The 26,251-nt window shown below is 41.3% G+C and overlaps 2 protein-coding genes across 3 annotated transcripts in view; both read right to left on the bottom strand.

The window, feature by feature from the left end:
• The window catches only part of shisa9a (shisa family member 9a), a 736,130-nt gene that overhangs the window by 688,772 nt on the left and 21,107 nt on the right, over positions 1–26,251 (bottom strand). The gene's annotated exons all lie outside the window — the stretch shown is intronic.
• The window catches only part of trrap (transformation/transcription domain-associated protein), a 93,425-nt gene continuing 87,241 nt past the window's right edge, over positions 20,068–26,251 (bottom strand). For both annotated transcript variants that reach the window (XM_077201122.1, XM_077201121.1), the window contains exons 66-71: positions 24,903–25,128; positions 24,244–24,461; positions 23,280–23,464; positions 22,721–22,924; positions 21,446–21,640; positions 20,068–21,345 (exon numbers count right to left, since the gene is read on the bottom strand). In XM_077201122.1, the coding sequence (XP_077057237.1) occupies positions 21,061–21,345; positions 21,446–21,640; positions 22,721–22,924; positions 23,280–23,464; positions 24,244–24,461; positions 24,903–25,128 (1,313 nt within the window). In that variant the 3' untranslated portion in view covers positions 20,068–21,060. The remainder of the gene's footprint in view (positions 21,346–21,445; positions 21,641–22,720; positions 22,925–23,279; positions 23,465–24,243; positions 24,462–24,902; positions 25,129–26,251) is intronic.

Genomic DNA, 26,251 nt, shown 5'->3' on the forward strand with positions numbered 1-26,251 from the left:
GTAGAGTACTTGTATTTAACGTTACTGTCGTAAATACAACTCACGCAGAGCGTATCTGCACTCACGGCCTCTGCACTTCATAATAGTAAAGTAGCCTACCGCGTTAGGCTTACCTGAGCCTAAATGCCAGATGACACCAATAAAGTGTATCATGTACGTCACATTATTTCGTAACAATGTCGGTTATGATGTTGTTAGACATGATTATTGCAATTTATCATAATAGTTTGCAAATTGCGCTCATTTACACCATTTACAACGTGTAGGCTTATTTATGTCCTGATAATTATGTGAGATATTGACAACTGTTCTCATGATAATCGCAGGAATCAACTTTAAAGTTGATTGAAACAATGAAAGCCTGACTGAGTGGGACTCTTGTCCGGTTCCTCGCCCTGTCAGATTCTCGTTACCTTTTTCTAGACTCTTCCGACCGCGTTTTATTTGTTTTTTTTCGCCATTCTGAAAACGCAGGTCCGATGTTTACTCGTGTCTGACTCCTCGCTCGGTCAGTCTGCCGTTTCCTCTTTCTCTGTTCCTCTGACAATGCTTTATTAGCTTTCTGCTTCTTATATGCCGGCTTTGCCATGGGACGATAGTTGTTCTTATAGCTAGCTGGATCCTGAATGGGGGCGTGTATGCATGTAATGTGTGCAGTGCCGTAAGGCAATTCGTTACATCGCGAGAGATGATATCACGCGATACTTCCTGACGGCGGTCCGCCGGCCCAAAGTTGCAAGTGCGTTTTTTCCACTCACAGGCACCAGGGGGGGGGGCGAGACGACCACCATTCAACCCGAAAAGAGTCATATAACCATTCCAATAACTCGGAAGCTGTTCAGTTAAGCTAAAAAAACTGCATAGTGCTGCTATAAAGGGGTTTTAAAACACATTTTTTCGAAGGCTTGATTGTGTTTGTGGGGTGCACTGTAACATGTGTTCATGCTTCGTTTTTAAAAAATTGCATTATTTTTTATGTATTTTACCTTTATTGTACACTGCTCTGTCCGTCCTTGTAAAAACGGTCTGAATTGTTCCCGGGTTCTATGAAGCCAGTCCCTCAAAAATACGCAATGGGCTCAGATTGGTTACCTGTTCCAGTGTGTTGTGATTCGCTAACCGCCTAGTGCACGTTTTTCGGAAACCCTTACGGCCCCTTACCTTTTGGTTTGTGCTTACCTAGTTTGTGCTTAGGTGTATTATAAACAATGGCGTCAATAAAACCATACCAATTTGAGCCCGAATCGGACTATTAACCCAAAACGAACACTAAACATTGGCTTTACTACAGTAGCCAAATCAAATACAAAACCATGTTTAGCATGCCTGTAGATAAACAAGCATGTAGAGAAAAAATACATAAAATCTCTAATCAAAGAATAATTTACACTAATTCCAAGTTCGCTGTTGAGATTAAAAAAAGTTTGTGATGTTAGGTGTTTGTCGGATAACATTAAGTATGAATGAGCATTTAACAAACTGGCTTGCAGAGCCAAACAGTGTTGTCATTTGTTTGCTTCCTTGCTACAATGTACAATTAACAATACGAACTATTACAGGAAAACACAGACGAAAAATAAATCATACTTACAAGGCTGTGGCCCGTAAACAACAGCTTCTGTTCTTAAAGATGGAACAGCTCCATCTTTCAGGACAAGCCGTTGTGCGAATCCTGCATTGAACTCGCGAAGATTGTGGAAGCTTTCCTCCATAAAATGTGCAGCACAGAGAGCGAGATTTGGGTATGAGGGACCGAGTTAAACATTTTTTTTAACCATTGATCCCTAACTCCCCCGACTATAGGAAGGCTGAACAAAGTGGGCCTGCAATCCAGATGAAAATAACAGCGTTTCGACGGCATTGCCGCAACAACACTCCAGCCTACTATACCACAACAACTCTTCTCCAAAGCAATATAAAATGGCCTCGCCCCCATTATTTAGTATTCTCGGAGGAGGGGTGTATGTAAATATTGGGGTTAGTGATGTCAGCAACCCTGGAGGAATGTCGTGTAGTCCCTACTGGCCGTTTACTGTTTTCCTTAGAAATTGATTTCTTTAAAAGCAAATATCTCCCTTTGCTTTGAACTTTGAGCGTTGTAACTTTGCAGATGTTGTTTATGCTCAAACAGCAACATTACACACTAGCTAAAGTTAGTAAAGTGAAATCGTGTTTTACCACCCCTTTAAATTAAATTAAATTAGTCAGGTCAGTTTACGTGACAGGATGCTTGTAATTAAGCGATAGAGAGCAACTGTTAAAGACGCTATTTTATGACGTGATTGTATGTCCCAAAGCTTGTCTACTCTTCTGCTACACACTCAAAAGTATGCACTTTTTCTTCACAAAAAGAGTACATACTTTTAGGGCGTAGTATAAGAATGCGAATTGAGATGCAGCATAAGACAATTCAGTAAGAACACAGCTCAGGTGGTAATCACAGCTGAAGAACTGAAAAGCAATTATACCAGCTAATTTGCATTAGAACAGCACACTTAACGGAATTAAGTTTTAGATCAACCCATGTGACAGAACACAGCAGACTTGATGGGTCTTCTTTATCTCTCTTAAGCTCTTAGCCCTACCATTCTTCAAAGTGCCTGCCTGAACATTGAAAAGCTGTGTGGGACTGAATTTGGTTTTATAATAGATGTTAATTGGATAGTTCAAAAAATGTGGTGAACAAGGATAAAAGTATTATCTGTTTGACCAAATATTTGTTTTTATGTAATCATCAATTATTGGTTCTTTAAAGTCAGGTTTATCTATAAATTCCACAATTTGGTGGGTCTCTAAAGAAGAGATGCACAACAACAGCATCATTGTAACAAAGACTATTGCCAAAACTATTGTATTATCCAACTTATGGCATGGGTACTTGCCAGCACTGACAAGTTAAAGGTGCAGTAAGCAAAACACTGTTAAGGTGTGTTCGACTTGAAGCAGCGCTGTGCAGACCAATCGGTGTATGACATCAAAGTATTGCGTAAGTGATTAAAGTGATTAAAGAGCAGACAGTTCTGTATGCTCCATATACTACCGCTCTCGCGGTACTTTGATGTCAAACACTGATCGGCCTGCAGCACCACTTCAAGTCGAACACGCCTTTGATATTTGAAATCAACCAAAACAAACACACACCTCTCTTCATTGCCCCAACCCCAAAATGCAGGAGCACACAATGCAAGAGGGGATGTCTCTTTACCAAAGCTGAAGCAAAGCAAAATAATTCTTCATGAAAAATAAAGCAAAGATGAACAAACAACGAGGTATAACAAAAAATTAACATACAGTTACAAGATTATATACAAGCAAGCATTGATAGTCGGTAGCAGCACACCAGCAAAAAACAATAACACTCAAAACTGTCCTGTTACTATAGCTAACATTACAACAACAGCATATCTTGGTTCTGTGAAACATGGCAAAACAATGTTACTCATGTACAGAGCAGAAATAACGCAACCTTGTAGTCCGTTTTCAGGCCTTCTCGCTTAGGTCTCTCCAGCGCTAGAAAGCTTTATAATATCAACATGGGTTCTAAAGCTCTTGCCTCTTGCTCTTTCTTCTTTTTCCAGTGATATTCCTCAGACCTTTTCTCTTTTGTAATGTCTCTCAGTCATCTCTCTTTCTACAGTCTTTCTTTAAATCTCCCTCTTGCTCACTCTCTCTCCTCCCCCGTCAGGTGTGTATACGCCCACAATGCTGATTGGCTAAAAGTGGGTTGTGGTGCTTGGTCCGATCCACTTTCAAAAACGTTTATCAGAAATTTCTTGCTGCACCTTTAACGCTGTTATTGATGTTTTTGAAATTTGCATTAGTAAAAATTTGTTCTAGCATTATACACTCTTTAAACACAGAGATTCTGTAGCACTGTCGCTTCACAGCAAGAAGGTCTCCTGTTCGAGCCCCGGCTGAGCCAGGAGTCCCTTCTGGAGTTTGCATGTTCTCTCCAGTGTGGGTTTCCTCCGGGTGCTTTCCTCCCACAGTCCAAAAACATGCAGGTTAGGTGGATTGGATATGCCAAATTGTCCGTAGGAGTGTGTGTGAGTGTGAATGTGTCCCAGCACTATCAGTGGCATCTCAGTGGTGGTATCAAGTCAGGGGGTTCTCCTACCGGGCAATTGTACTCCATGTGATGGCGATTGCCATTCTGTGTGTCTGCGCCACATACGCTTCTCCAGTTTCTCCAGAGGTGGCGACACCTGCCCATAACCTTCCTGTTTTCTCCGACATGACCACAGAAATTTTCAATGAACTCTCTGCTTGTCCTGACACGACCATGGACGTCATCCCTGATTGTCCTGTTTATCCTGAGTTTCCTGATTGCCTAGATATGACAACTGAAATTCTGTCTTGTCTCAGCCAGAGAGGCCTTTCTAAGTTCCAGAGTTGCAGCCGACGAGGATACGATTAAAGACTCTCCCTACTGTAGCGATTCCTAGCTCAAATAATCAGTGTCAGTGAATCAGAATCAACTATCGACTACAGTTTATAATATTACCCTTAACGGGAATATTTTGCCACGTATCTGTATGGACAACTGAACACAACGAATTGTGACCAATTATCCATACAGGTAGGCAAAAATAGATACATTTTTATATCAATAATCAATCACAACATGTTTATAATTAAATATTAATATATGAATTGTCTATATCGATTCTATTTTCAGGATAACCCCTAATGGAATTAATTTGTTATCGAATGGTTTGTTCGTCCAGCAAACTGACCATATGATCTTTTATCAAATCACAAGAGGAGCTATCCTTTTTTATAGACTTTCAAGAGAGACTGTTCTTCTTGGAAGTCCATGAAAAACAGCTCTCTCTCTCGTTCTATAAAATAAAATACTATTTAAGTATCAGCAATTGTAAAGTGTGTAGCTTTCGATCGGACATTAAAGGGACTTTATAATATGAGCTCAACAGAGTCAATAAATGAGTATATATGGATTTAATAAAGGAAACACTACGTATATCGGTTACTAAGATTACATGGAATAAAATGTATATACAACACAATAAAACAATGAAAGAAAATGAGAATCTCAGAGAGTGATAGAAAGAGGGAGAAGGTGAGAGAGATCATGTAAGGATCACAGAATTAGCAAATTACCGGGACAAAACCTTGAGAGAGAACCAACAAGGAATCACAATCGCCCTATAACAAGGGTTACCAATCTTAATGCTTTGAAAACTCAATAGACGAAATACTTGCAAATATAGCTCTCTTGTGTTGTCGAGAAAGCGTGTGGGTGTGTGTCATTGTGAGCTGTGCGCGTTTTCTCAGAGTCTCCGTCCTTCGGAGCTGCGCACGTTCACGTGAGAGGTAGTCCGTTTGAAGGTAACGCTTGCCAGATAATTCAGGCTAAGTTAATTTCACTCGTCGGTGGAAATGAACAAAGGCGAATCTGAAAATGGAAAATAAAAACTTAAAGAAGAAACAAACAAAAGAAAACGAAGATGAAGACTGAAGCTGGAGAAGCTTGAAGAGAGTCACGAAGGGAAGAAGTAAGAGCTCTTGAAGAGAGCGAGAAACTGGCATTCTGTCCTCTTAAGCAAACTCAGTCCACACCTCTTAGGGGTGAAACTGACCAATCGACGTGGAGTTCTGTGAGCGGGAAACTTGTTCCTTTGTCTTGTCGAAGCAGCTCATTTACCTAGTTTATGACATTGTAAAAAATGTAATTTCATACTCCACAAAGCCGTGCACAGAGAATCATACATTTTACTCTAGTCTCCTGTACGTGACCAACTCAGTTGGACTTAGAGGATTACAATGATACCAAGAAGCACATGAAAAATAATAGAAAAACAGGGTTACATTCATATGGATTATTCTGGGCATTTAGAGTTTATCTAACACCTCTAGAGAAGTCATAACTATACTACAATGAAAACAGAAACACATTGGTATACATGAATACATTTTACACTTGTCAGAACTACTTATTTCTGACTTCAAATGTGAGGAATGTCTGTATGTATGTGAGGAATGTCTGTAAAGTGTGCACTTTTAATGCAGACTCTGTGGTGCCAGGCCTAATTTACATGGCAAAACTCAAAGGGTTAAAAGCTTTCCAAAAACTCAGAATGATTAAGGCATGCGAGACTGTCCAGATACACTACACTACCTTGTCATGGACATTACCCCTGGATGTCCTGCCTGCCCTGTTATGGCCAAAGAGGCCATTACTGAACTCTCTGCATGATTTGACATTGCCCCAAAGGCCAACCCTAACCTCTTTATTTTATTTTCTCCAGTTCCACCTGATCTGCAGGTGGTCCTCAGCTAAGCCGTGGTTGTCTTCAGACCCATCTGCTCTGCTGTGGTTGTCCTCTGCTCTGACGTGGGGAACTTCAGTCCCGTCTACTCGGCTGTGGCGGTCATCTGCTCAACTGAGATGATCTTCAGTCCTGTCAGCGATTCCCTGGCCATCTGCCCTGCCCGCTCTGCTTGCTCCGCCCTGGCTCATTAATCCTCCTCAGTCCCCAGTCCTGATTCCTGTCCATGGACCTCCATCCCTCCCCTGGTTCCGCCTCTGCACGACCTCCATCCTAGATTTATGTGACTGTCTTAGGAGCCGGAGTGCCTATTTCACCTACAGTATGTCAGTCGCAGTGCCTTTAATAGCCTCCAGAGGGCACTCCTCCCTAGTCCTTTGCCATTCCATCATGGACAACATTTCTAATAAACCTTTGCCTGGACTCATTATCGTGTGATTACATCCAGCGCCGCCGCTCCCACCATGCGCATCACGCACTGTGCATGAAAAATCAGTCATCATATCATAGTCATAATAATTATAATGCCAATATTATTTCAGTATAGAAATATTATTAGGCACTTTTTAGGGATCTATATAACAAAACAGGCGGAACAAGAGTATTTAATTGCTCTAGAAAGTAACGATGATGCCGCTGCCCCTCCCCCCAAACACACTCAACTTCCTAAGCTCAGTGGTACGTTGGAGTACGCGGCGCCTGATGAAGTTTGACAGTAGGCTATTGTGTTATTGGTATTGAGTTATATGTTTGATAATAAAAGGTAAAACTGGCAAAAATAAACGTTTATTTTTTTTAGTGGGAGGGGGGTTGGGGGGTATGCTTAGGGCACCAAAATGGCTAGCAGCGGCACTGATTACATCCACCTGTATGTCATTAGCTTAGCTTGCCTGTGTATATAAGCCCTGTGTTTTCTCTCAGTCTTTGCAAAGTCTTGCTAAAGTCACACTGCTCTCTCTTGTGTCCTCTGTCATGGTTTATGTTCTTGATCTCCTACCCATTTTTCCTGTTTTTCCATGTTTTTCTGTGTCCTGGACTGTGTCATTGTTTGCCTTGGTTTAGACCCTCTGTCTGTTACATGTATTATGATTTTGGATTGCCTTAATAAAACTGCATTTGGATCTTCAACCTGTCTGTCAGAGCAGTTTGTGACAAATCCACTTTGCAAACAGCTTTGTTAAATATACATCTCTGTTTCTGTGACCAATGTTTACCGAGTTTGATGACTGATGATCTGAAAATAAGTTGACTTAAAAAGAACAGCTGAACATTATATCACAAATAAAATATATGGTAACACTAGTTTAGGGTCCAATTCTCACTATTAACTAATTGGTTATTAGCATGCATATTACTGGGATATTGGTTGTTTAATAGTGCTTAGTAAGTAATTAGGAGTTTACTGAGGCAAAAGTCATAGTTAATAGTTAGTTAATATAGTGAGAATTGGACCCTTTACATAAAGTGTAACCAAACATATCATTTTAATTGTTATTGCCTTGAGTTATTATTTTGAAATAAATGTAAAAATGCTTTAAAACACTAACAATATAATGTTCTATTTATTAAAACCAAGTATACATGTCATCAAGTTAATGTAAAAAATAAAAAATAGAATTTAATTTGCTTTCTTTTATGTTTTGAGCCATGAAAAACTAATGGATGAATTAACATTTGATTAAAAAAAACCCATTGCCTCAATTTCAGAACACCACTGCATGCCACACACACACATCTAAAAACACTTTCATAGAAAATTATTAAGTACAGTCTTTATCTTTATATGTGTGAAAGTAGATTAAGATGACTCTTCACACTTTTTATTTCCTAATGTGTAGATCTTTTTAAATTAGCACCGAACTACTGAATGTAATAATAATAATTATCAACATGCAAAAAAATCAGACTCAATGATCTCAATGATCATAGCTGTATTAGCTCTATGGCTCCAGGTGTTGGAACATGCAATAATCACTATTCGCCTCAGAGATAATTTAGGATCATGATCAGTCAGAATCCTATTACATTTGGAATTTGTCACTGGGATACATCTGCCGCCTTCTTAATAGATCATGCCGCTGTAATGGACAACAAAGTTAAATGGTGTTGTTTGACTTTTCTCCAGGCGATCGGGTGGACAGACAGAAGATAGAAACAGTGTGAATGAAAGGCCTCCTTTTCTCATAGCAGTGTGACGGCTGAGCCCTGTTTGAAATGAGGGCCGCAGTTTGATGGCTATCAGTGAGATGGAAAAGCACCGCTGAGCTAGCTTCCCTCTGAGAGTATTAAGAAATAAATTGTGCCTGTCATGTCAATGGGGATAATATTAGTCATGACATTACATTAGCCTGCTGATGAAAATAGAAGCAGATGTACTTTCCAATTCAACCGGAGCACTGAAACGAGATTCGCCAATTTTTTAGGCATTCATGCTCTATTGTTCCCTCTGCTTTATTGAAAATAATAATCATATGCGCTAATCAATCACAAGGCAAATGGTTATAAAAATAATACAGAATTTGATATGACATTGTGTTCTGTAACAGCTGATGACTTTTTATTAGAAATTTCCATTTAAGCAAGCATAAATATTATTTCAAACCACCTGAATTATAAACCCTGTAAAGCCTGACACATTTTTTTTTAAATGAAACGGTTTATTCAACCTTCAGACAAAATATATATGAAAAAAGTTATGCATATGAGTTTTGTTTTTGTATCACATTCATTCCATATATGCATCAGGCTTTAATGGCTCATAGTGAGAAAAAAAGCACCTGAGTTTTATTTAGAAGCAAAAATGTGCAATTTGGTGCAGATGCTGTCATTTATATAAAAACTTTGGATGAAAGGTAAGATGAAATTCTGATAGCTTTGTAATGTAAATGTATATCTTCAGATATTACTAACAATATAAAAGTTACTCCTAGGGCATGTAGATTGCGGACAACAGGTCTTTCAGCAAAGTTCTGATAATATTGATCATTTAGAGACCTTAAAATATCATGCATCATGATATAGGCTTTAGGGTTAAACGCAACTAAACATAATTTTTAGGTGTTACAGCCTCTAAAATCTCATCTGAGACAGTTGAACTCATGATCCCATTACATACAAATGTTGGCAGTATTCAGCCGCATCTGTCGGATTGTAAAGAGCAGCAGGTCTATGTGAGGAGGAGGATTTGCTTTGTAAACTAGATTTAGTTGATTTTCCTTTTGTTTGTTTTTCTCTCTAGGGAGCAATGCTTTGCTCATTAGCTTAAACACATTGCTTGTAATGGAAGCTAATGGTTTATGCATATGGAGAAATCAGCAAGTGCTTCTATGATGTAGTGTGATGTTTGTTTTATGGAAATCAAATAGCAGGATAAATCGAGGTCTTCTTTATGCGTAGACACTAACAGAGCATACAATATGGGCCGGCTGTGTGTTGTTCTATAATTTGAATAATTTCTTTGCATGACAAAATGGTTGATTCAGAAAAAACTAGGCAGGGCTTTAAAATATTTTTACATGATTAATAAAAAAATAAAAATAAAAAAAAACACATACCGAACCTGAGCAATCAAGATATAAGCAACCACACTGACCCAATGCATCTCTGAAATACTATAAAGAACCTCACCAGAGCATTTGTACAAACACCCAAATCCACATGAATGTCCTCAGTGACTTGAAGTATGAAATATGTAATTAAATATTTAATCAGGGATTCCCAATGCAGAAATATCAGGTGTTTTGATGAAGCTTGGCTAAAGCATTGGCTACATCATAAGCTTTTATTGTGCTTTCCTGATAGCGCTACGGCCCTGTTTAATAATCATTATAGGCCATAAAGAGAAATGGTGCACGGAATGTTTCATTAAGACTGTAATCCCAGGATACCGAAGCGTCACTCGGTCGGGTGACGACATGCTGCTGTGCTGCTGATACAGCAGGATGTCAGAAAAGAGCCATTTGGCCCCATCCAGAGCTGCTCCAGTGATTAGCATAAAACATTAAGAGAGAATAGAGCAGTATTTCATCATAGCAAACCAAATTAAATATTTGGTTCGGAAACAATGTACTAAAGATCAGCCATTAAAGTAATATATAAAGTAAAAATAAAAGACGATATTATTGATAATAGTTTCAACCGAACTCATAAGCAGGCCCAGATAGATGTTAGATAGATAGAACCCAGGAAGGGTTTTGATTTTGATGATTTTCAGCATTGGTTTGGGAGGAAAATCTGTGGAATTGATTTAAAAATGGTAAATGTAATTTGACAGAATTATAATAAACAAGAGAATCGGGACATGTAGAACATTTTAAATGATGGGAATTCTGATTATGGAAATTAGCAGAATTTTGTGTGGATTCTGCGCATACAGATGTAATGTAGGCCTGGTCACAAAATGGTAATGTTATGATTTTATTATGAATAAAGCAATTATATTGAATATTATGAATACATGGCAGACTGAATAGAGAACATTTTTGAACAACCATAAGTATTATTCTCTGACCTAAGCATTAATAAAATAAAGCAAGTCTCCAAACTGAGTCCCCAAAAGGATCATGTCTGTCTGCAGGGTGCTGGGATTGGCTGAGATCGGCTATCTTCCCTGAGGGCTACACCTCATACACACACCTTAAGGAGCCGTCTCCCTTCACTGGAGGTGGAAATGAGCCGGACTTAAGATGCTCCTGGTGTCGGTCTCTCAGGACAACTAAGCAGAGAGTCTGGGAATAATGTCTGCAGTGCAAAAGAACAGGGCAGTGCACGGTTTAATGTACTTTATCTAATTAACCCACCAGCTGGATATTATAATTTTATTCAGTAATTTCAGCTTAATTTGCATTGCATAAATATGACAATAACATAACACTAAAACATTTGTAAGCTGATTCGTGTTACTTAACTTATCAGCTCATCATATAGGCTACTATATAAATAGTTGTGCTTTTTGATCCATTTGATACACACATTTAAAACATACAGTCTTTCTCTTCAAGGAAAACAGACCAAGAATATTGATGAATCACCCTGCACTACATATATTTTTATCCAATGGAACATCTATCTAGAATGAGATACCATCAACTAGCAAGTACCAAATCATGATTCATAGCTGTGACAAAGTTCTTTCATCGTCTCGTGTTCGAGATCCACCTGTAGGAAGGGCATCCGTACCTGACCTCTGCAGAAGCATCCAATTGCACCAAGTCTGCCAAAAACAGACAGAAGCGCACAGCCAATGCCAGGTAAGGCCCCACCCCCCTACCTGCGGGCATATAAAGCCTGCATGCGCTGCTGTTCTCCAGTTTACATTCGCTTCTCGCAATCTCTGCGCGTGTGGTGTGCTGATTGTCGCGAAGGACCTTCACCCATTCTGCGTGGTCTGCTTGGGCCTTAAGCAAGCGGAAAAGGCTTTGGAGAACCCGGAGAACTGCAGTCATTGCCTGATGCTGCCCAGAAAAACTCCTGCAACGCTGCCTTAAGGTTGCCGCGACCCAGTGTGTCAAGCTTGGCTTTTCTGAATCGGATGGGAGACATAGTCCAAACCTGCGGGCGCTCCATGGCGCTATCTGTGGTGGGAGAGTGTGTGCTGTGGCTGAACCAGACAGTGGGAAGAGGGGGCGCCCCGGTAGAGCCTGACCGGGCTCTTTTTGGCCTCGCCATCGCATTGATGCAGCAACGATACGACGACAAGAAAAAGGAAAACGAGGCCTTCAAGTTATGCCTTTCCAGAAAAAGGCGGCCCCAAGCCAGGTGCCCCCTGCGCGTTTGCCTAACCCCTGTCTCGGGACGTGACTTCCATCAGGGCAAGGAAAAGCCCCACAACAAACCCCCGCCACGACAGAGCAATCCACCCTCTGCTAAGCCCTGGGGGAAAACGACTCCTGTCACGGTTGGAAAACCCTTGAACTGAACTCGAAACACAAGCGGAAGCGAGCTTAACTCCCCTGAGAATGTCAGGTCTGAGGATTTTGACATACATAGACGATTGGCTTATAATAGCCGAATCAAAGGAGAAAGTGTTGCAGGACACCTGCCGTGTGCTCACACACATCATATCTCTCGGGATCAGGGTGAATGTGAACAAAAGCAATTTTACACCCAGGCAGAGTGTGATCTTCCTGGGCTTGGAGCTGAACTCAGTCTCCATGCGAGCACGTCTCTCCCTAATGGGCTGTCTGTCGCAGTTCAGAGAGGGGGTGAAAGTGCAATTTCAGACTTGCCTCAGGCTGCAGGGTCTTATGGCTTCATCTATCCAGGTTTTGCCCCTAGGACTCCTGAGTATGAGCACGTTCATGAAATGGGTTTTGTCACTACATTTCAGCCCGTTAGGCGATCTTTCCCACGCTTTAACAGCGGCGCGCACCTGCACGGCAGCTCTACGCCACTGGAAGAGCGTGGACTTTTACGCACAGGGAACCCCTCTGGGGACGATTATGTTGCGGAAAGTTGTTACCACAGATGCGTCCTTAACAGGCTGGGGTGCCATCCTGGAGGGCAGAACGGTGAATGGTCTGTGGCAGAGCAGACTACATTCAGCGGCAAAATTATTTAGAGCTTTTGACCTTTTGGAAAGCTCTGAATTATTTTCTGCCTCGCCTGCAGGAATATGTGCTCCTACGCTGCGACAATACCACAGCTGTGGCATATATAAACCGTCAAGATGGCGTGCGCTCGTCGAAACTTCACGCTCTACCTTACAAGCTTTTGGTGTGGAGCAGGCGATTTTTCTTGTTGTTACACGACTCATGTTCTGAACAGAGGCGTGGACCTTCTATCAAGGGGGAATCTACTCTATGGAGATTGGCGCCTCCACCCTCAGATAGTGGGTATGATATGGATAAGATTCGGACAGACAACCACAGATCTATTTGCCACGTGCGAAAACTCCCATTGTCCCATGTTCTTCTCGCTAAAGGATGAGGACGCACCCCTCGGGGTAGATGCACTGGCCCACCCTTGCCCCAGAGTGCTGCTATATGCTTTTCCTTCTGTTATACGTCCAGACGTGGCGCCTCAAAGGGTGGTGTGATGGGCGTGGTCTCACATCATATCAGTGCGCAGTTCTTGATATTTTGTGTTTCCTTCAAGACCTTATGGATAAGGGCAGGTCCTTTTCCATGATTAAGGTTTACCTGGCAGTGATTTCCCCCTGAATGGGACCTCTCCATGGTGCTGGAGGCTCTGTCTCAATTCCCTTTTGAGCCCCTGGGAAATATTTCCCAACAGCTGCTGTCTTTCAAGACAGCTTTGCTTTTGGCCTTGGCATCAGCTAAACGTGTCAGTGAGCTACATGCACTCTCAGTCCATTCCTTGTGCACTAAATTCTCTCTTGGTGGAGATAAGGTTTTCCTTAAGCCTAATCCGGCCTTCATGCCAAAATGCTTCCCTGCGTTCACATCGGAGGTGTTAGAGCTGTCCGCTTTTCACCCTCCCCATTTTTTCCTCTGCGGAGGATCAAAGGCTGAATGCCCTGTGTCCTGTCCATGCCTTACAGACATTTTTGGCTAGGACCAGTGCTTTCCGGAAGAGTGGCCAGCTCTTATTTCATGGGCATCCCCTCGCAAGTGGAGTCCCATATCTAAGCCATGCCTCTCACATTAGCTTGTGGACGCTATAATAATGGCATATGAATCGGAGGGAGTGCAGCCCTCAGGGGTCAACAGAGCTCATTCCACCAGGGGCTTAGCCACCTCTTGGGCTCTATTCAGGGGAGTATCGCTCCAGGACATTTGCTCTGCTGCCATCTGGGCTTATTCCCATACATTTGTGCGTTACTACCGGCTGGATGTCACCAGAACCTGGGTAGCACATTCTGTTTTGGGGGTGGTCTCGTCTTAACCGTTCCTTCTCTTGTGTGTGTAACACACGTTTCATGTCCTGCCTGTACACAGCAGTTATGTGTGTGCGTCAGTATGGTGAGTTCATGATTATGGGACGTGTCAGGCACCGCCCCTTTGGGTGACCGTCTTTAACTGGCTTACAGAACCTCACTGTGAGTGTATTGGTTAATCGGGGAGCCTAGTTGTCTCTACTATAGGTGGATCTCGAACACGAGATTATGAAAGAGAACAATAGGTTACTGTTGTAACCCCGGTTCTCTGAAACATCTAGTGGAGAGATCCACCAGCTTTGCCCCGCTTACCGCACGAGAAGCGAATATACTGACTGGAGAACAGCAGTGCATGCAGACTTTATATGCACGCATGTAAGGGGTGGGGCCTTACCTGGCATTGGCTGCGCTCTTCTGTCTGTCTTGCCAGACTTGGTGCAATTGGATGCTTCTGCAGAGGTCAGGTACAGATGCCCTTCCCATAGGTGGATCTCTCCACTCGATGTTTCAGAAAACCGGGGTAACCTATTGGCACAGTTCACCCAAAAATGAAAATTCTGTCATAATTTCCTCACAATCATGTTGTTTTAAATCCGTATGTTTCTTTATTCTTCCGATTGCAAAAGAAGATATGAGTAACCAAAAATTTGCCAGACCCCATTAACTTCCATAGTATTAAAAAAAATATATACCATGGATGTCAATGGGGACCAGAACCATTTTATTTGCAACATTCTTCAAAATATATTATTTTGCGTTCAAAAGAACAAAGAAACTCATACAGGTTTAAAACAACATGATGGTGAGTAAATTATGACAATTTTCATTTTTGGGTGAACTGTCCCTTCAAGCCTATTAGCCATTTTAAAAAACGGACAACTCCCATGATATGCCCTGCCCAAACTTCCTGTTATTATAGAAAACAAAGTTGCATTCATTAAGCCAATTTATGGGGTCTTTTAAAAGTGAAGTGTGTAATTTATGCGCCTATAATGACACCAAACAAAATAGCAAAAATAATAACTGTTTTCAAACAGGTTTGCAGAATACTTAACCTATCTGCCATTGGTCAATCTAACAGATAGCCCTGCCCCAAACTCACACCATTGGTTGAATCAGTGTTGCTGGGCTGGTCAGAATGGTCAGCTATGTTTTGGAAGTGGCACAGTGTTTACACTTTCTGGGGAAATAAAATTTCCAATGTACACACGTTAACTTTAAATACTCCGCATTCTGCAAAATCCCACAGGAATCCATTAATGTCAGTCAAAGTTGTATGATCTATGATGAAGAGCAGAGGATCTGACGGGCTGGAATCAACCCAAGTAATGTTCACTGACATTTGGATAAAGTTGATTATCTTCTGTAGCTGCAGTGTCAGCGTTTCTCCATCTAAACAGAGTTATGGAGTAGAAAGTGAGATAAATAAAACACAGTGAATAACAGTTTCCATTTTGTTTTTCTATAGGCTGATGGACAAGAGAAAGTGTATATTAACTGTGTTTTGGACAATTTGGGAAAAGTTCACTGTTCAGCAACCAAAATGATCAAGAGATTTACAAAGTGTCTCTATTCCTCCCTTTAACAAACACTACATAGGTTTTCTCCATCATGATGTCCCCTGAACCCATACGATGGAGACTGAATTTGTGTGTGTGGTCCTTTCAGGTATCTCTGCAGGCAATCCCTAGTCCACTCAGCCAGCTGTCAAGGTGAGACAGTTTTACATGTTGAAGCTCCAATGCCCTTGTCCAATTTCACTTTGCAGTGAATCTGGGCTGAACACGCCAATCCTCATATTACCAAACAAATTAAATCAGCGAACTGGGAGGAGAAGCGGGGAGAGATCCTGTCAGACGCACAACAGCCTCTCCTCCCAGCCTGTCAGGAGATCAGGGCACTCTGAGAAGAGCTTGGTTAATTGGTTTAGGACGTGAAGTGTTTCTGACGAGCACCCAAAGACAGAGGAACTGCAGAGAATGATCTCAGGAGGAGAATTGGGAAAGTTCAGGTAATGAAGCTAATACTTTCAGCAGAGGTTCATTTTAGAGAAGCTTTGCAATGAGTAATTTAGCCTCACCAAACAAAATGACACTATGTACCTCTCCAACCAGCTAGTCAATGAAATCAGTGGTTATTTGTTCAGGAAGAATGAATTTTACTGCAAGCCACTTAAACGCTGATACCTTGACTAAATAAGCTATGGGCAGATTATGGACAGGAGTAATGGGTCATTTTGGCCCATTACTCCTGCCCAGGGCCTCTGATTGCCAGGGGCCTTAAGCTGAGAGGACCAATACCCAGAAACAAGCCAATGGGGATGCATAATTTCAAGGTGATGCACTGTGGTGCATTACCAAGTAAAAGTCATTTGAAGGAGCGCCACATGCTACAGCTGACCGAGGACAGATTGTGGTCCTGCGATGGCCTCGGGCATGTTTTAGATTTTCCCCTATGCACCTGACTGAAGTTAAACCAGGTATCCCTGACACCTGCAATATTATCCTCAGGTGACTCCCATTCTGACCGCGTTGGTTGACGCCAAATTGTAGCTACTCTGACCGCATTAGTTTCCTATGTTGTAACTTTTGTTTTTGAAAAACACTTTTTTACTTTTGTTAATTCTGAAAGATTGCAATGATGTGCATCCCACCCTGATATACTTCAAGTACATACTAAGTAAGCTGATATCGTTGTTATTGATTTGAATGAATGAATGACACATTACACCTTCGTGTAAGCGTCTCAGTTTTCTAGAACTTTCACTAACAGCCTAAGAATTATAGCTACCTAACCACATCAGAACCTCGTCCAAGAGCCTCACTCTGAACCGGACAACGTCTCGCCCCCTATGAACAATGACACTTGGGAATAAGATCTCTAATGTTCCACTAACCAGCTGCCTCAGACCATTTTCAGAGAGAATCCAACCAGCAAAAAGAGAACAACAGTTTTTATAGATCAGGAGCATAGCAAAGGTAACATGACATTACTCATCAGTATATCATTTTTATCTAATATATTCTACAAATATATAATTCAGCAAACTCTTCTGTTACTAAGTAAAAGCAAACCTGGATTTCTTGTTTACTTCACTTTGTTACTCAAAGTCATGAGTTTAGTTTCATTTCCCCTTTTGTTATATTCAGATGCGTCAGACACACACTGACTTTGGCCAAAGTGTTGGGGACATTTAGGTATCAAAAGCACATACATATCCTGCGAGGAAAAGAAGTTAATAATGATTAATTAAAAAAATTCCTTCACACACACCTGCATTTTTGGAGAACGAATCTTGAAAGATTACCAAAAAAAGATATAAAGTTGCAAATTCAAGGAAAATCTTGATTAACTCTGGTCCGTCTATATCAAGGGTGTCCAAACCTACTCCAGAAAGGCCCCCTTCCTGAAGAGTTTAGTCTGAACACAAATGAAATGCATCTGAACCAGACCCAGTCAAGGTTTTCAGGGTTACTAGAAACTCACAGGCAGATGTGTTGGAGCAGGTTGAAGCTGAACTCTGTAGGATTGAACACCCATGATTTATAAAGACCAAAGTAACCAGGCCTCAACTTATTAACAACTTTATATCTTGTTTTCTTGGACATCTTTCAAGAGGGGTCCTCCAAAGAGGCAGGTGCAAAAGCTATCCTTAAAGAGCTCAACTGTTCCCAGTACTAGAACAAGGCACTCCTTCAAATGACTTTTACTTGGTAATGCACCACAGAGCATCACCTTGAAAACTTTTGCCATTAATTTGTAGCAGCAGAAAATAATGGTTGCTCAACTGTATGAGAATTCTGCTATTCAGCAAAAACAATTCCAATTCAAATCCTGTGTAGAGGCGTTAAATGACATTTTCTTCGGTTCAAGGCACACTCGGTAAGATCGCGGATAAGAGGAACACAGGATGCTGTAATTTGTCTAGGGTGTGAAAAAAAGAGGTAATGTTTGTAGTTTATAGGTGACATTCTACGGACACATTTGCTCATGTCAGCTTAGCGTTTACACATTTTATCGTGAGCCTGCAGCTGTCGGCTCATATTAGGAAACAAGGTCAGAATCTGTAAGTCACTTCAACATCCATTTATTTGGATATTTTGATTTCACACTAATGACTGGAAGGGATCTGTATCAATCTGGTTTAATTCAAATACAACTGGACTTGCCAAATTAGCCTGGTTCTACCAGACTCTCGTACATTTCATTTGTACAGAGAGTCTGGCACCGCTATATTGACAAGCGTTAACTTCCTTGTAGGCGGGTATTCTATTGAAGTCTAAAACTATTGGATCTGCCCAGAGTCACTCACCAATCGCTAACGTTTGGTCGTGACATATGTCTTTTCCCGAACCCCGTGGGAGGATGGCCATAAACACAAAACTAAGCAAAGATTGTTCTTGCTCCGGCTTTAACTTCTTGATATTCGGCAGCGTTGCCACAACGGACCGAATGGCTTCGCTCGCATCTTTCTTATTTTGAACTACAACTAAAAATAACGCACGAGTCGACATCAACGTCATCGTTCTCAGCCACTCCCTCTGTTCGCTGATTGGCCCGGTAAAAAATTTATCGGAGAAAACCAAAGTCTACAGCGCAATCCCAGACGTAGTACTGAAGGAAAATGAAATTGAGCGGAAGTGCGTAGGAGGGCGGAGCCAGGCTATTGCCAAATAACCTTGGGTAAAACCAACTTAAACTGGCTTTAGCTGGAATTATACCAGGCACCCTATGAAGCAATGAATGATTAAATAGTTTAAATAACGATACTGCTTCCATTCTAGTATTTGGCCACATTACTACCGGTAATCCTAATTTAGTCCCAAATTAATCTGAAACATCACTGTAAAAGATGACCAATTCCAAACATGCAGAATACAAGTCTGTTAGTTTTTTTTATTATTAAAAATTCATAACTTGTTCTTCTCTTTGGTGATGTATGCTGAACTTCACAATTATTTAGTCCGCTTAAACAGTGCATCTCTTACAATTGACTGGATGGAGCCAATTGAAATACGATCGTGCAATCAACAACTGATGAATAGAACCCTAAGTTCCTTAGGAAAGTTCCTTCCCTACTTTTTTTTCGTAGGGAAACACGTTTCACCGGATGTACGTCACAATACAGAAGAAAAGATTTGCCACTCCCTCAGCTCCATCTTGACCAAAAAAAATGAATTCTCATTCAACTTTCACTCTTGAACGTTACTGAATTTTAGCAGGTAGATGAAGATCAAGATTATTTTCTTCTTCTCTTCTCTCTCATTGTGATGAAATGGTGGTTTGTTTGTCCTCCATGTGTCTGCCAACCACAGCTCTCCCCGAGGGGGCTCCATCAATCAGTTAGCCCACATCCTCCTCCTATCAGTCTAGACATCAACAGGCAATGTGTGTGTGTGTGTGTGTGTGTGTGTTATGGGGGGGGGGGGGGGGGGGGGGGGGGGGCACATCGCTCACATTCAGAGTTAAATATTGCAGCGCTTTCAAGTTCAGACAGTGTAGTTCTACATCAGCCCCCAGGACTGTTTGGCAAAGGACCTCAAAAGGAGGACAAAAATGGGAGTGTATGGTCCCTTACTGATGTTAGAAAGGGGCTGGAGAGAGATCAGAGGAAGAAGGATAAGCACCTGAGCTGTGCAAGCATACAGGGTTGAAGCAATGGTTTATGGGATTGAAGCAAGCACTGACAGCATGTGTAACTCTGAGAAGACGGCGCTGGGTGAGATATATTGACAGGGTGCAATAAAGAAGGAAAAGCAGACTGAGATCTGACCTGATGCGAATGACTCCACGGCGTGCTCTCACTCAGGTCTTCTCCTGCACTTCAGGCAATCAACAAGGTTATTCTTTCTGAAAGTGTCCTTCAATCAACCACCCACAGAGATGCATATCACAGCCGGGCTACACATCCACAGACATTCTTATGAAAACACCAATGGATTTTTTTCTTGAAAAAGAGCATTTTATTAAAACAAAATGCATATTTACATTGCCGAGGTAACTTTCCATATGTTGGCACAATATCCTGTACCTTTACAAAAGAGGGGAATGTATACAAAAATGCTTTTAGGTGCATCATTGAGATACAAACGCTTTGGGACACTCCTAAAAAGGCAAAATTGAAAACCCTTGAGCTGTAATAACGGATAAAATAATTGTATGTGCTATGAGTAACTAAAAATGAGCTAAATATAAAGCTACCCCAGTCTTAACGCTCATAAGTCTCTGCCTTTCCAGAGTATTTTGGGGGAAAAATTATCTACAGTAGAATGTTTGACAATAACATGGTGGCTTTAAATTGCACAAACCTGTAGAAAAGTACAAGCAATTAAGGGATGCAATGTAATTTTTACATGTACAAAGGTAAAAAAAGAAAAAAAAAACCCACAGACAATTTTAAATAATGAAACACAACAACATGCTGAACATTTCTGAGTGTTGATTCATGTAAATTAAAAGGCTGCCGTCAGTCAGAGAGAAATGGCAGAGGCGTAAAAGGAGAGCTTGATGGGAGTTGCATAAAATCTGCTGGGATAGCTGCTTCCCTTTTCCAGTGTGGAGCCAAGAAAAGGCTGTTGAAACAGTATTTTCTCAAAGGTTGTATTGTATCGTCACACTTCTTCGCTGACAATCACGACAGTCTCAACAAAAGCACTTTACAAAGCTCATCAGTTTTACAATAGTCTCTGTCCAACCAAACAAAGCTGCATGTATCTCTAACCTGTGAATATAACAGTGAATACTAAAGATCTTAGGTAATATCATGTTCTTTTTTAAATTACAGTTTGCACATTTTATAACCCCTTCCAAATACATGAATTCAAACCAAGGCATTTTTTTAAACATGTGCAGGACAAATTCATCCACTCTGACATTCTCTTTCACAGTATTGCCTTTATCTGAGATCTGCCAGGATTTCTTTCTTTACACAACCTACAACCAGGGGTGCCAGGCAGGATCCATGCGGCACAGGTTGTCCAGGCTGTTGGCGGCTGCCACTAACGTGTTTACTTTACTCTCACCACCCTCAAACTGAGCCAAGTTGTGAAGGCGGGTCATGATGGCTGTCACAGCTTTCTGGACCAGAGACACCAGCTGCTGGCTGTCCATGTTCTCAGGTTGTCCAGCTGGGGACAGAGGCATGGATGTATCCTCCTGCGTTTTCTTATGCCAAGCGATGATTTCGTCCCGAAGAACTGCTTTCAAGATGCCATCGACCTGATTGAGAGGAGAAACAGATCGAGAGTGGGTCTAGAATCCTAGAGACTGAAAGTCTAGAATCTCATTCTTCATTATTCTAGTTCTCCGTAAAGCGTACCTTGAAGTTAGGCTGAGCAAAGCAACGTGCTACCGCTATCATTGAAGCCGTGAGGGGTCCAGATACACCGATGGTGGTCAGGAACTCAGAGATGTTGGGCGTCAGCCTGAAGGGGACGGGCCGGTTGGCATCCAGATCACCAGTGGCATCATTAATATCGAAGCGGAAGTATGATACATTGAGTTTTCCTGTGTCCTGTTGGGGGAACAACACATAAGGGTGTGTCATTTAATTAATCTCGGAGAATCTGACCTTGTCAAACCAAAAGTACAATTTGCAGACTTCAGCTAACTTTGAGAGATAAATATCATGTGGCGCCATGTCATTAGTTTCCATCCAGAGAAATAAAGAAAATTTGGGAAAGGAGCCCATTTGCCCATGTGGGACTCAAGTGGGAGGAACATCAGAAAACAGCTAATCTATAGCACTCTGGGAAAAAATGGATAGCGTTGTAGACATCCGACCACAAAAATGGGAGGAAGTATCGATCCTACACCCACTGTGGTCTGCATCAGCATTTCAGCATATGAATAAAAGTCTCCATTTGCCTACTGATGCCCTTGACGTAGAGCGTCGTCATCACCAATAAAGTATTTCACAGACAACATGTTTAAGATTACATTTCATATAATAATATAATTATCTGAATAATGGTCTAAATTTAGATTTTTTTGTTTAATAATGATGGTGTCACTCAAATATTGTGAAACTCCAAGCACAATAAGAACATGTTCAAACGTGATTTAAGTTCAGTATTTAGACCCTGCACAGGACCAATCTCAATATCTGAAGTCAAACGGAAAGCTACCCTGGAAGTGATACACCAGGGAAATGCATGATGGTTTGTGTGCGTTATTGAGAGAGAGAGACGGAGACAAAGACAGCACATATCTGCTTGTCCGCTCTGCCTGCCGTGATAATCTCCCAGTGCCTAATGAGATCTGTAGAGTGGAACCGGCAGCAAGGGGGCTTACTATACCCACTTAGCCGCCCATTCGTCCGCCTGTCAGAAAACTGCAGATAAGAATCATAGGATGAGGTGCTTGTTTGACGCACATATCTAGTAAAAGACTTTCAAATGCACTCTGCGGACCTGCACTGACCCGATACCATATCGCAAATGTTGCAGGACAGCTAGAGAGTGGCCAACAAAAACTGAAGCATGGGTGATGACCCAACACACTGCTTTGGACTAATTGGATGCATGTATATTTGATGAAAGAGAGCTAGTGTAAAGTATGAGATCAGTTTCATTACGTCAAGTCATTCAGGTACCTGTGCGATCTGCAGCATCTCTGGGTTGAGACGGTTCAGGTGCAGCATGAACTCAGCCAGGCCGATTAGAGCAAGCTGGATGGTGAACATTTTGCGAAAAGTCCAGTAGTCTGTGGCGTTGGGGAAGGTGTGCAGAGCCCACTCCTTCAACATGCTACGAGGAACCATGTTGCCCTGGACCTCCTTTAGAATGTCACGCAGGACCTTAAAACATGGACAAAAAAGATGACTTGAAAAGATAGAAAAGCTATTTTATTGGTTCATTTACTTAACTGCACATTAGGGTAAATGTCCAGTTCATTTCCACCCAAAATCAAAAAGTTAGTGTATTTATTGTTTTTTATTATTCCCCAAGTCAAATCTATTGTTATTCTATTATTATTATTATTATTATTATTATTATTATATATAATTATTACTATGTTCACTACCATTAGGCATCCAAATCTTTATATAAAATATAAATATAGGAAAAAATATATTTAACATGTCCATAGCAATTTCATGAAATTTTCATACCTTTTTAATTTATATAGTTTTTACATTATTCATGGCATACCTGATGGCTGGCTTGAGTTCCTCTAGCCTGAACAGTCGCAAGCCGGTCATAATAGCGGGAAATGGGGTTGTCGTGCTCAATGCCTTTCTTAGCACATCGTTGCTTGTATATTTCCACCAGAGACAGAGACGATGGATTGTCCTCCACTAACCGCATTTGAGGAGACACCGCCACCACCCTTGGGACTGGGAAGACAACAGATTTAAGGAGGATATACTCTGCTGGCAAGCATGTCACATGACCTCTGGGACATCTCATACCTGAGAGAAATGCATTAATTCATGATAAAATAGAATGTGCATTTAACCATCCCTAAGATTATTAATTACGTTACAGCATCAAAATCAACCTCTTTTCTTTTCATTTAAAAAAGTAAAGACAAAATGTTCCAGCGAAAAGCTAAAACGTGGCACCATGGACCTTTAACCTGAAAGAGTTTCATCTTTAATGTGTCTGTCACAAAAAAGACAATTTAGATCTTCCTCCCTTAGTCTCCACAGGGAGAAAAGCAACCTCATTTTCATTCCTTCTGCTCCAGTCCCCTCTCTTTTTTCTTCTGTTACAACCACACAGCTTTTCTGGAACTTTTCACCCTAATCCAGCCTCTTTTTCTTCTCTTCTACCTCCACCAATCTATCTGACAGCAACTAGGCCATTGAGTCCAGCACTGAGCGCAAATGGACAGCATTCAAATGGGGCAGATCTGAACACATGTATGCCACAATTTAAAATATATGTCATTGAGAAGTAAAAATGTATTTAAAATAATTTATTTAATTTTATTCTTTTCTAATGTTTTAAGTATACTTCTACATGATTTTATTTTGATTATTTATTTATTACAAATAAACTTCAGACTTGAACCTGGTCATTGAAACGAAAGGTCATGTCCAAAGCACTGACATAAATAGATGTAGTCATGGGGAAGGGACCGTTTCTGTGTGATCTGTGGTTACCGCAGTACCTGTGAAGAAGAGGTGTCTCTTGGTGGTCTCTTTCCTCTTCTCCAGGCAGGGGTTGAGTAGCCGCAAGAGCTGCAACACACGCTCCTCTCTGCGGGACTCCGTCAGACATGCGTCATTCATCACCAAGTATGGATAAATCTTGCCGTTGTGCCCGCGGATGTAGAGGCGTCGAGCAGCTGTGTTGTGCTTTTGAACAATCTCCACCCTGGGCATGAACCTTAGGAGGTAGAGTAAGAGGGTGAGAGAGAAAATGATGGGTAAGTGACAAAGTAATCAAAGAATTAAGGTCTCAGCTGGAGTCTAGCTTAGAACTCCAATGGGAGGATAAAAAAAAATTTAATCAAAAACCACCTACGAGTCCTAAAGGCAGTCCTGAATAATTAGGATAGATCTGGTTTTTGCTGGCCCCTACACAGATGCAATTTGCAAAAATAAATCTAACTAGTTGGGTGAATAGATGATTAGTGAGGCTGACTAGCTTCGTTTTTTTTGTGATTTTGAGGGTTAATATATGTGATGCAGCAAAATTAATCAGGTATTGTTGAAACTAGGCTAATTATTTATGACTTCCTTAAGACAGATCAACAAGTCAGTTAATAGATGACTAAATGATCAGTCGACCAGCACAACCCAATTTCTGGTGTGTATTAATTGTTACCTGGCAATTTTGATGTAATAGTGTGTGGGCTTAGGCATGAGGAACTCTCCCGGGATCTCCACTTCGGCAGTCTGGGCCGAGAAGTTGCTAAGGAAACGGCATTTCTCCTCTATCAGGAAGAACTTAGGCAGCTGCTTCGTCTTGGCTTCCAGGATCTTGATCCACTTCTTCAGCTTTGAAATGAGATTGTGCAGCTTCATGGAGCCGGGAACACTGAAGTCAAAATCTGTGTATGGAAAGAGTGACGGGGCACGGTAAAACAGAGGAACAGATAGGTTGCTAAGAAAAAAAAAACTGCAAAAGAAGATGGAAAAAAAACAGGTGGAGGAAAAGACTCTGGATGTGTGAAATAGGAACACGTGGCAGAGCAAAAGTGGCAGAGAGTGTGAGAAAGAGACTGAGATGGGAGGAGACGTTATCTTTGGATCAGGGAAACAGAAGTAGTGCACTTCCTCCCAGGTTCCCCTTGCGACGTGATGGTGCCGATAACATCAAGGTTCATGATGAGGGGAAAAAAAAAGGATTAACTGCTCAATGCAACTTCAAAATGACATTGTGCATTAAGTTGGAGAACACGCACAAAAGGTATGGTCGGAATGCAAGCCACGTTCCAAATTTTAGAGACAACCTCCAGGCCAGAACATCTTTATCAAATAGGCTAAAAACTGCTCCACTTTCATACTTCTGTTGCGCCACATTAATAAAACCACATACCGCAGATACTGAAATGGATTGGTATTTAATTTTAGACATTTAAGAAGAAAACACCCTGCAGAAAAAATATCTTTGTATAATTAATGCTTTGGCAGAAGAGGCTTTAATTCAAAAGCATCTTGCATTGAGCTGCCACTCATGTCAAAGCCAGTGAGCTGCCACACAAAATGAAAGGCCATTTAAGAAACTCTTACTGCTCGCATGACACTTGCAATATCATCAACGTCCTGTGTGACATTTTGTTTAGCAGTAAACTGCCATAAGCACTGCTGCTCCTGCCCATTTCCATGCCCCAAATTAAATGATGTCGTATGAAATCAGACACGCTCTGTAATCTCCGCCAATCTGACTCTTTCTGAGAGACTTTAAGACTGTTTAGGTGCTTAATGACCAGTGAGCATTAAGAAAGAGATTTGACTTGAAAAGCACAGCTATGTGCAGCGGTCGGCTTGGTGCAATCAATTTAGAAAAAAATGAACAAACAATCCCCTGCAGCGACAGTGGGTTATTTTCATGGGTTATTTTCTGATAAATGTAGCACCTTTGAGCATGGATGGGGTGTACGATGTACTCAGTTTCAGCCTTCTCACTGACCCAGGATCAGTTCAACTCTAGGGGGATTTGAGCTCCCTGCT

Source organism: Siphateles boraxobius, unplaced genomic scaffold (genome assembly GCF_051911475.1).
Source record: "Siphateles boraxobius isolate OS27281-9 unplaced genomic scaffold, OSU_SipBor_1 46, whole genome shotgun sequence".
In the NCBI taxonomy this organism is placed as follows: Eukaryota; Metazoa; Chordata; class Actinopteri; order Cypriniformes; family Leuciscidae; genus Siphateles; species Siphateles boraxobius.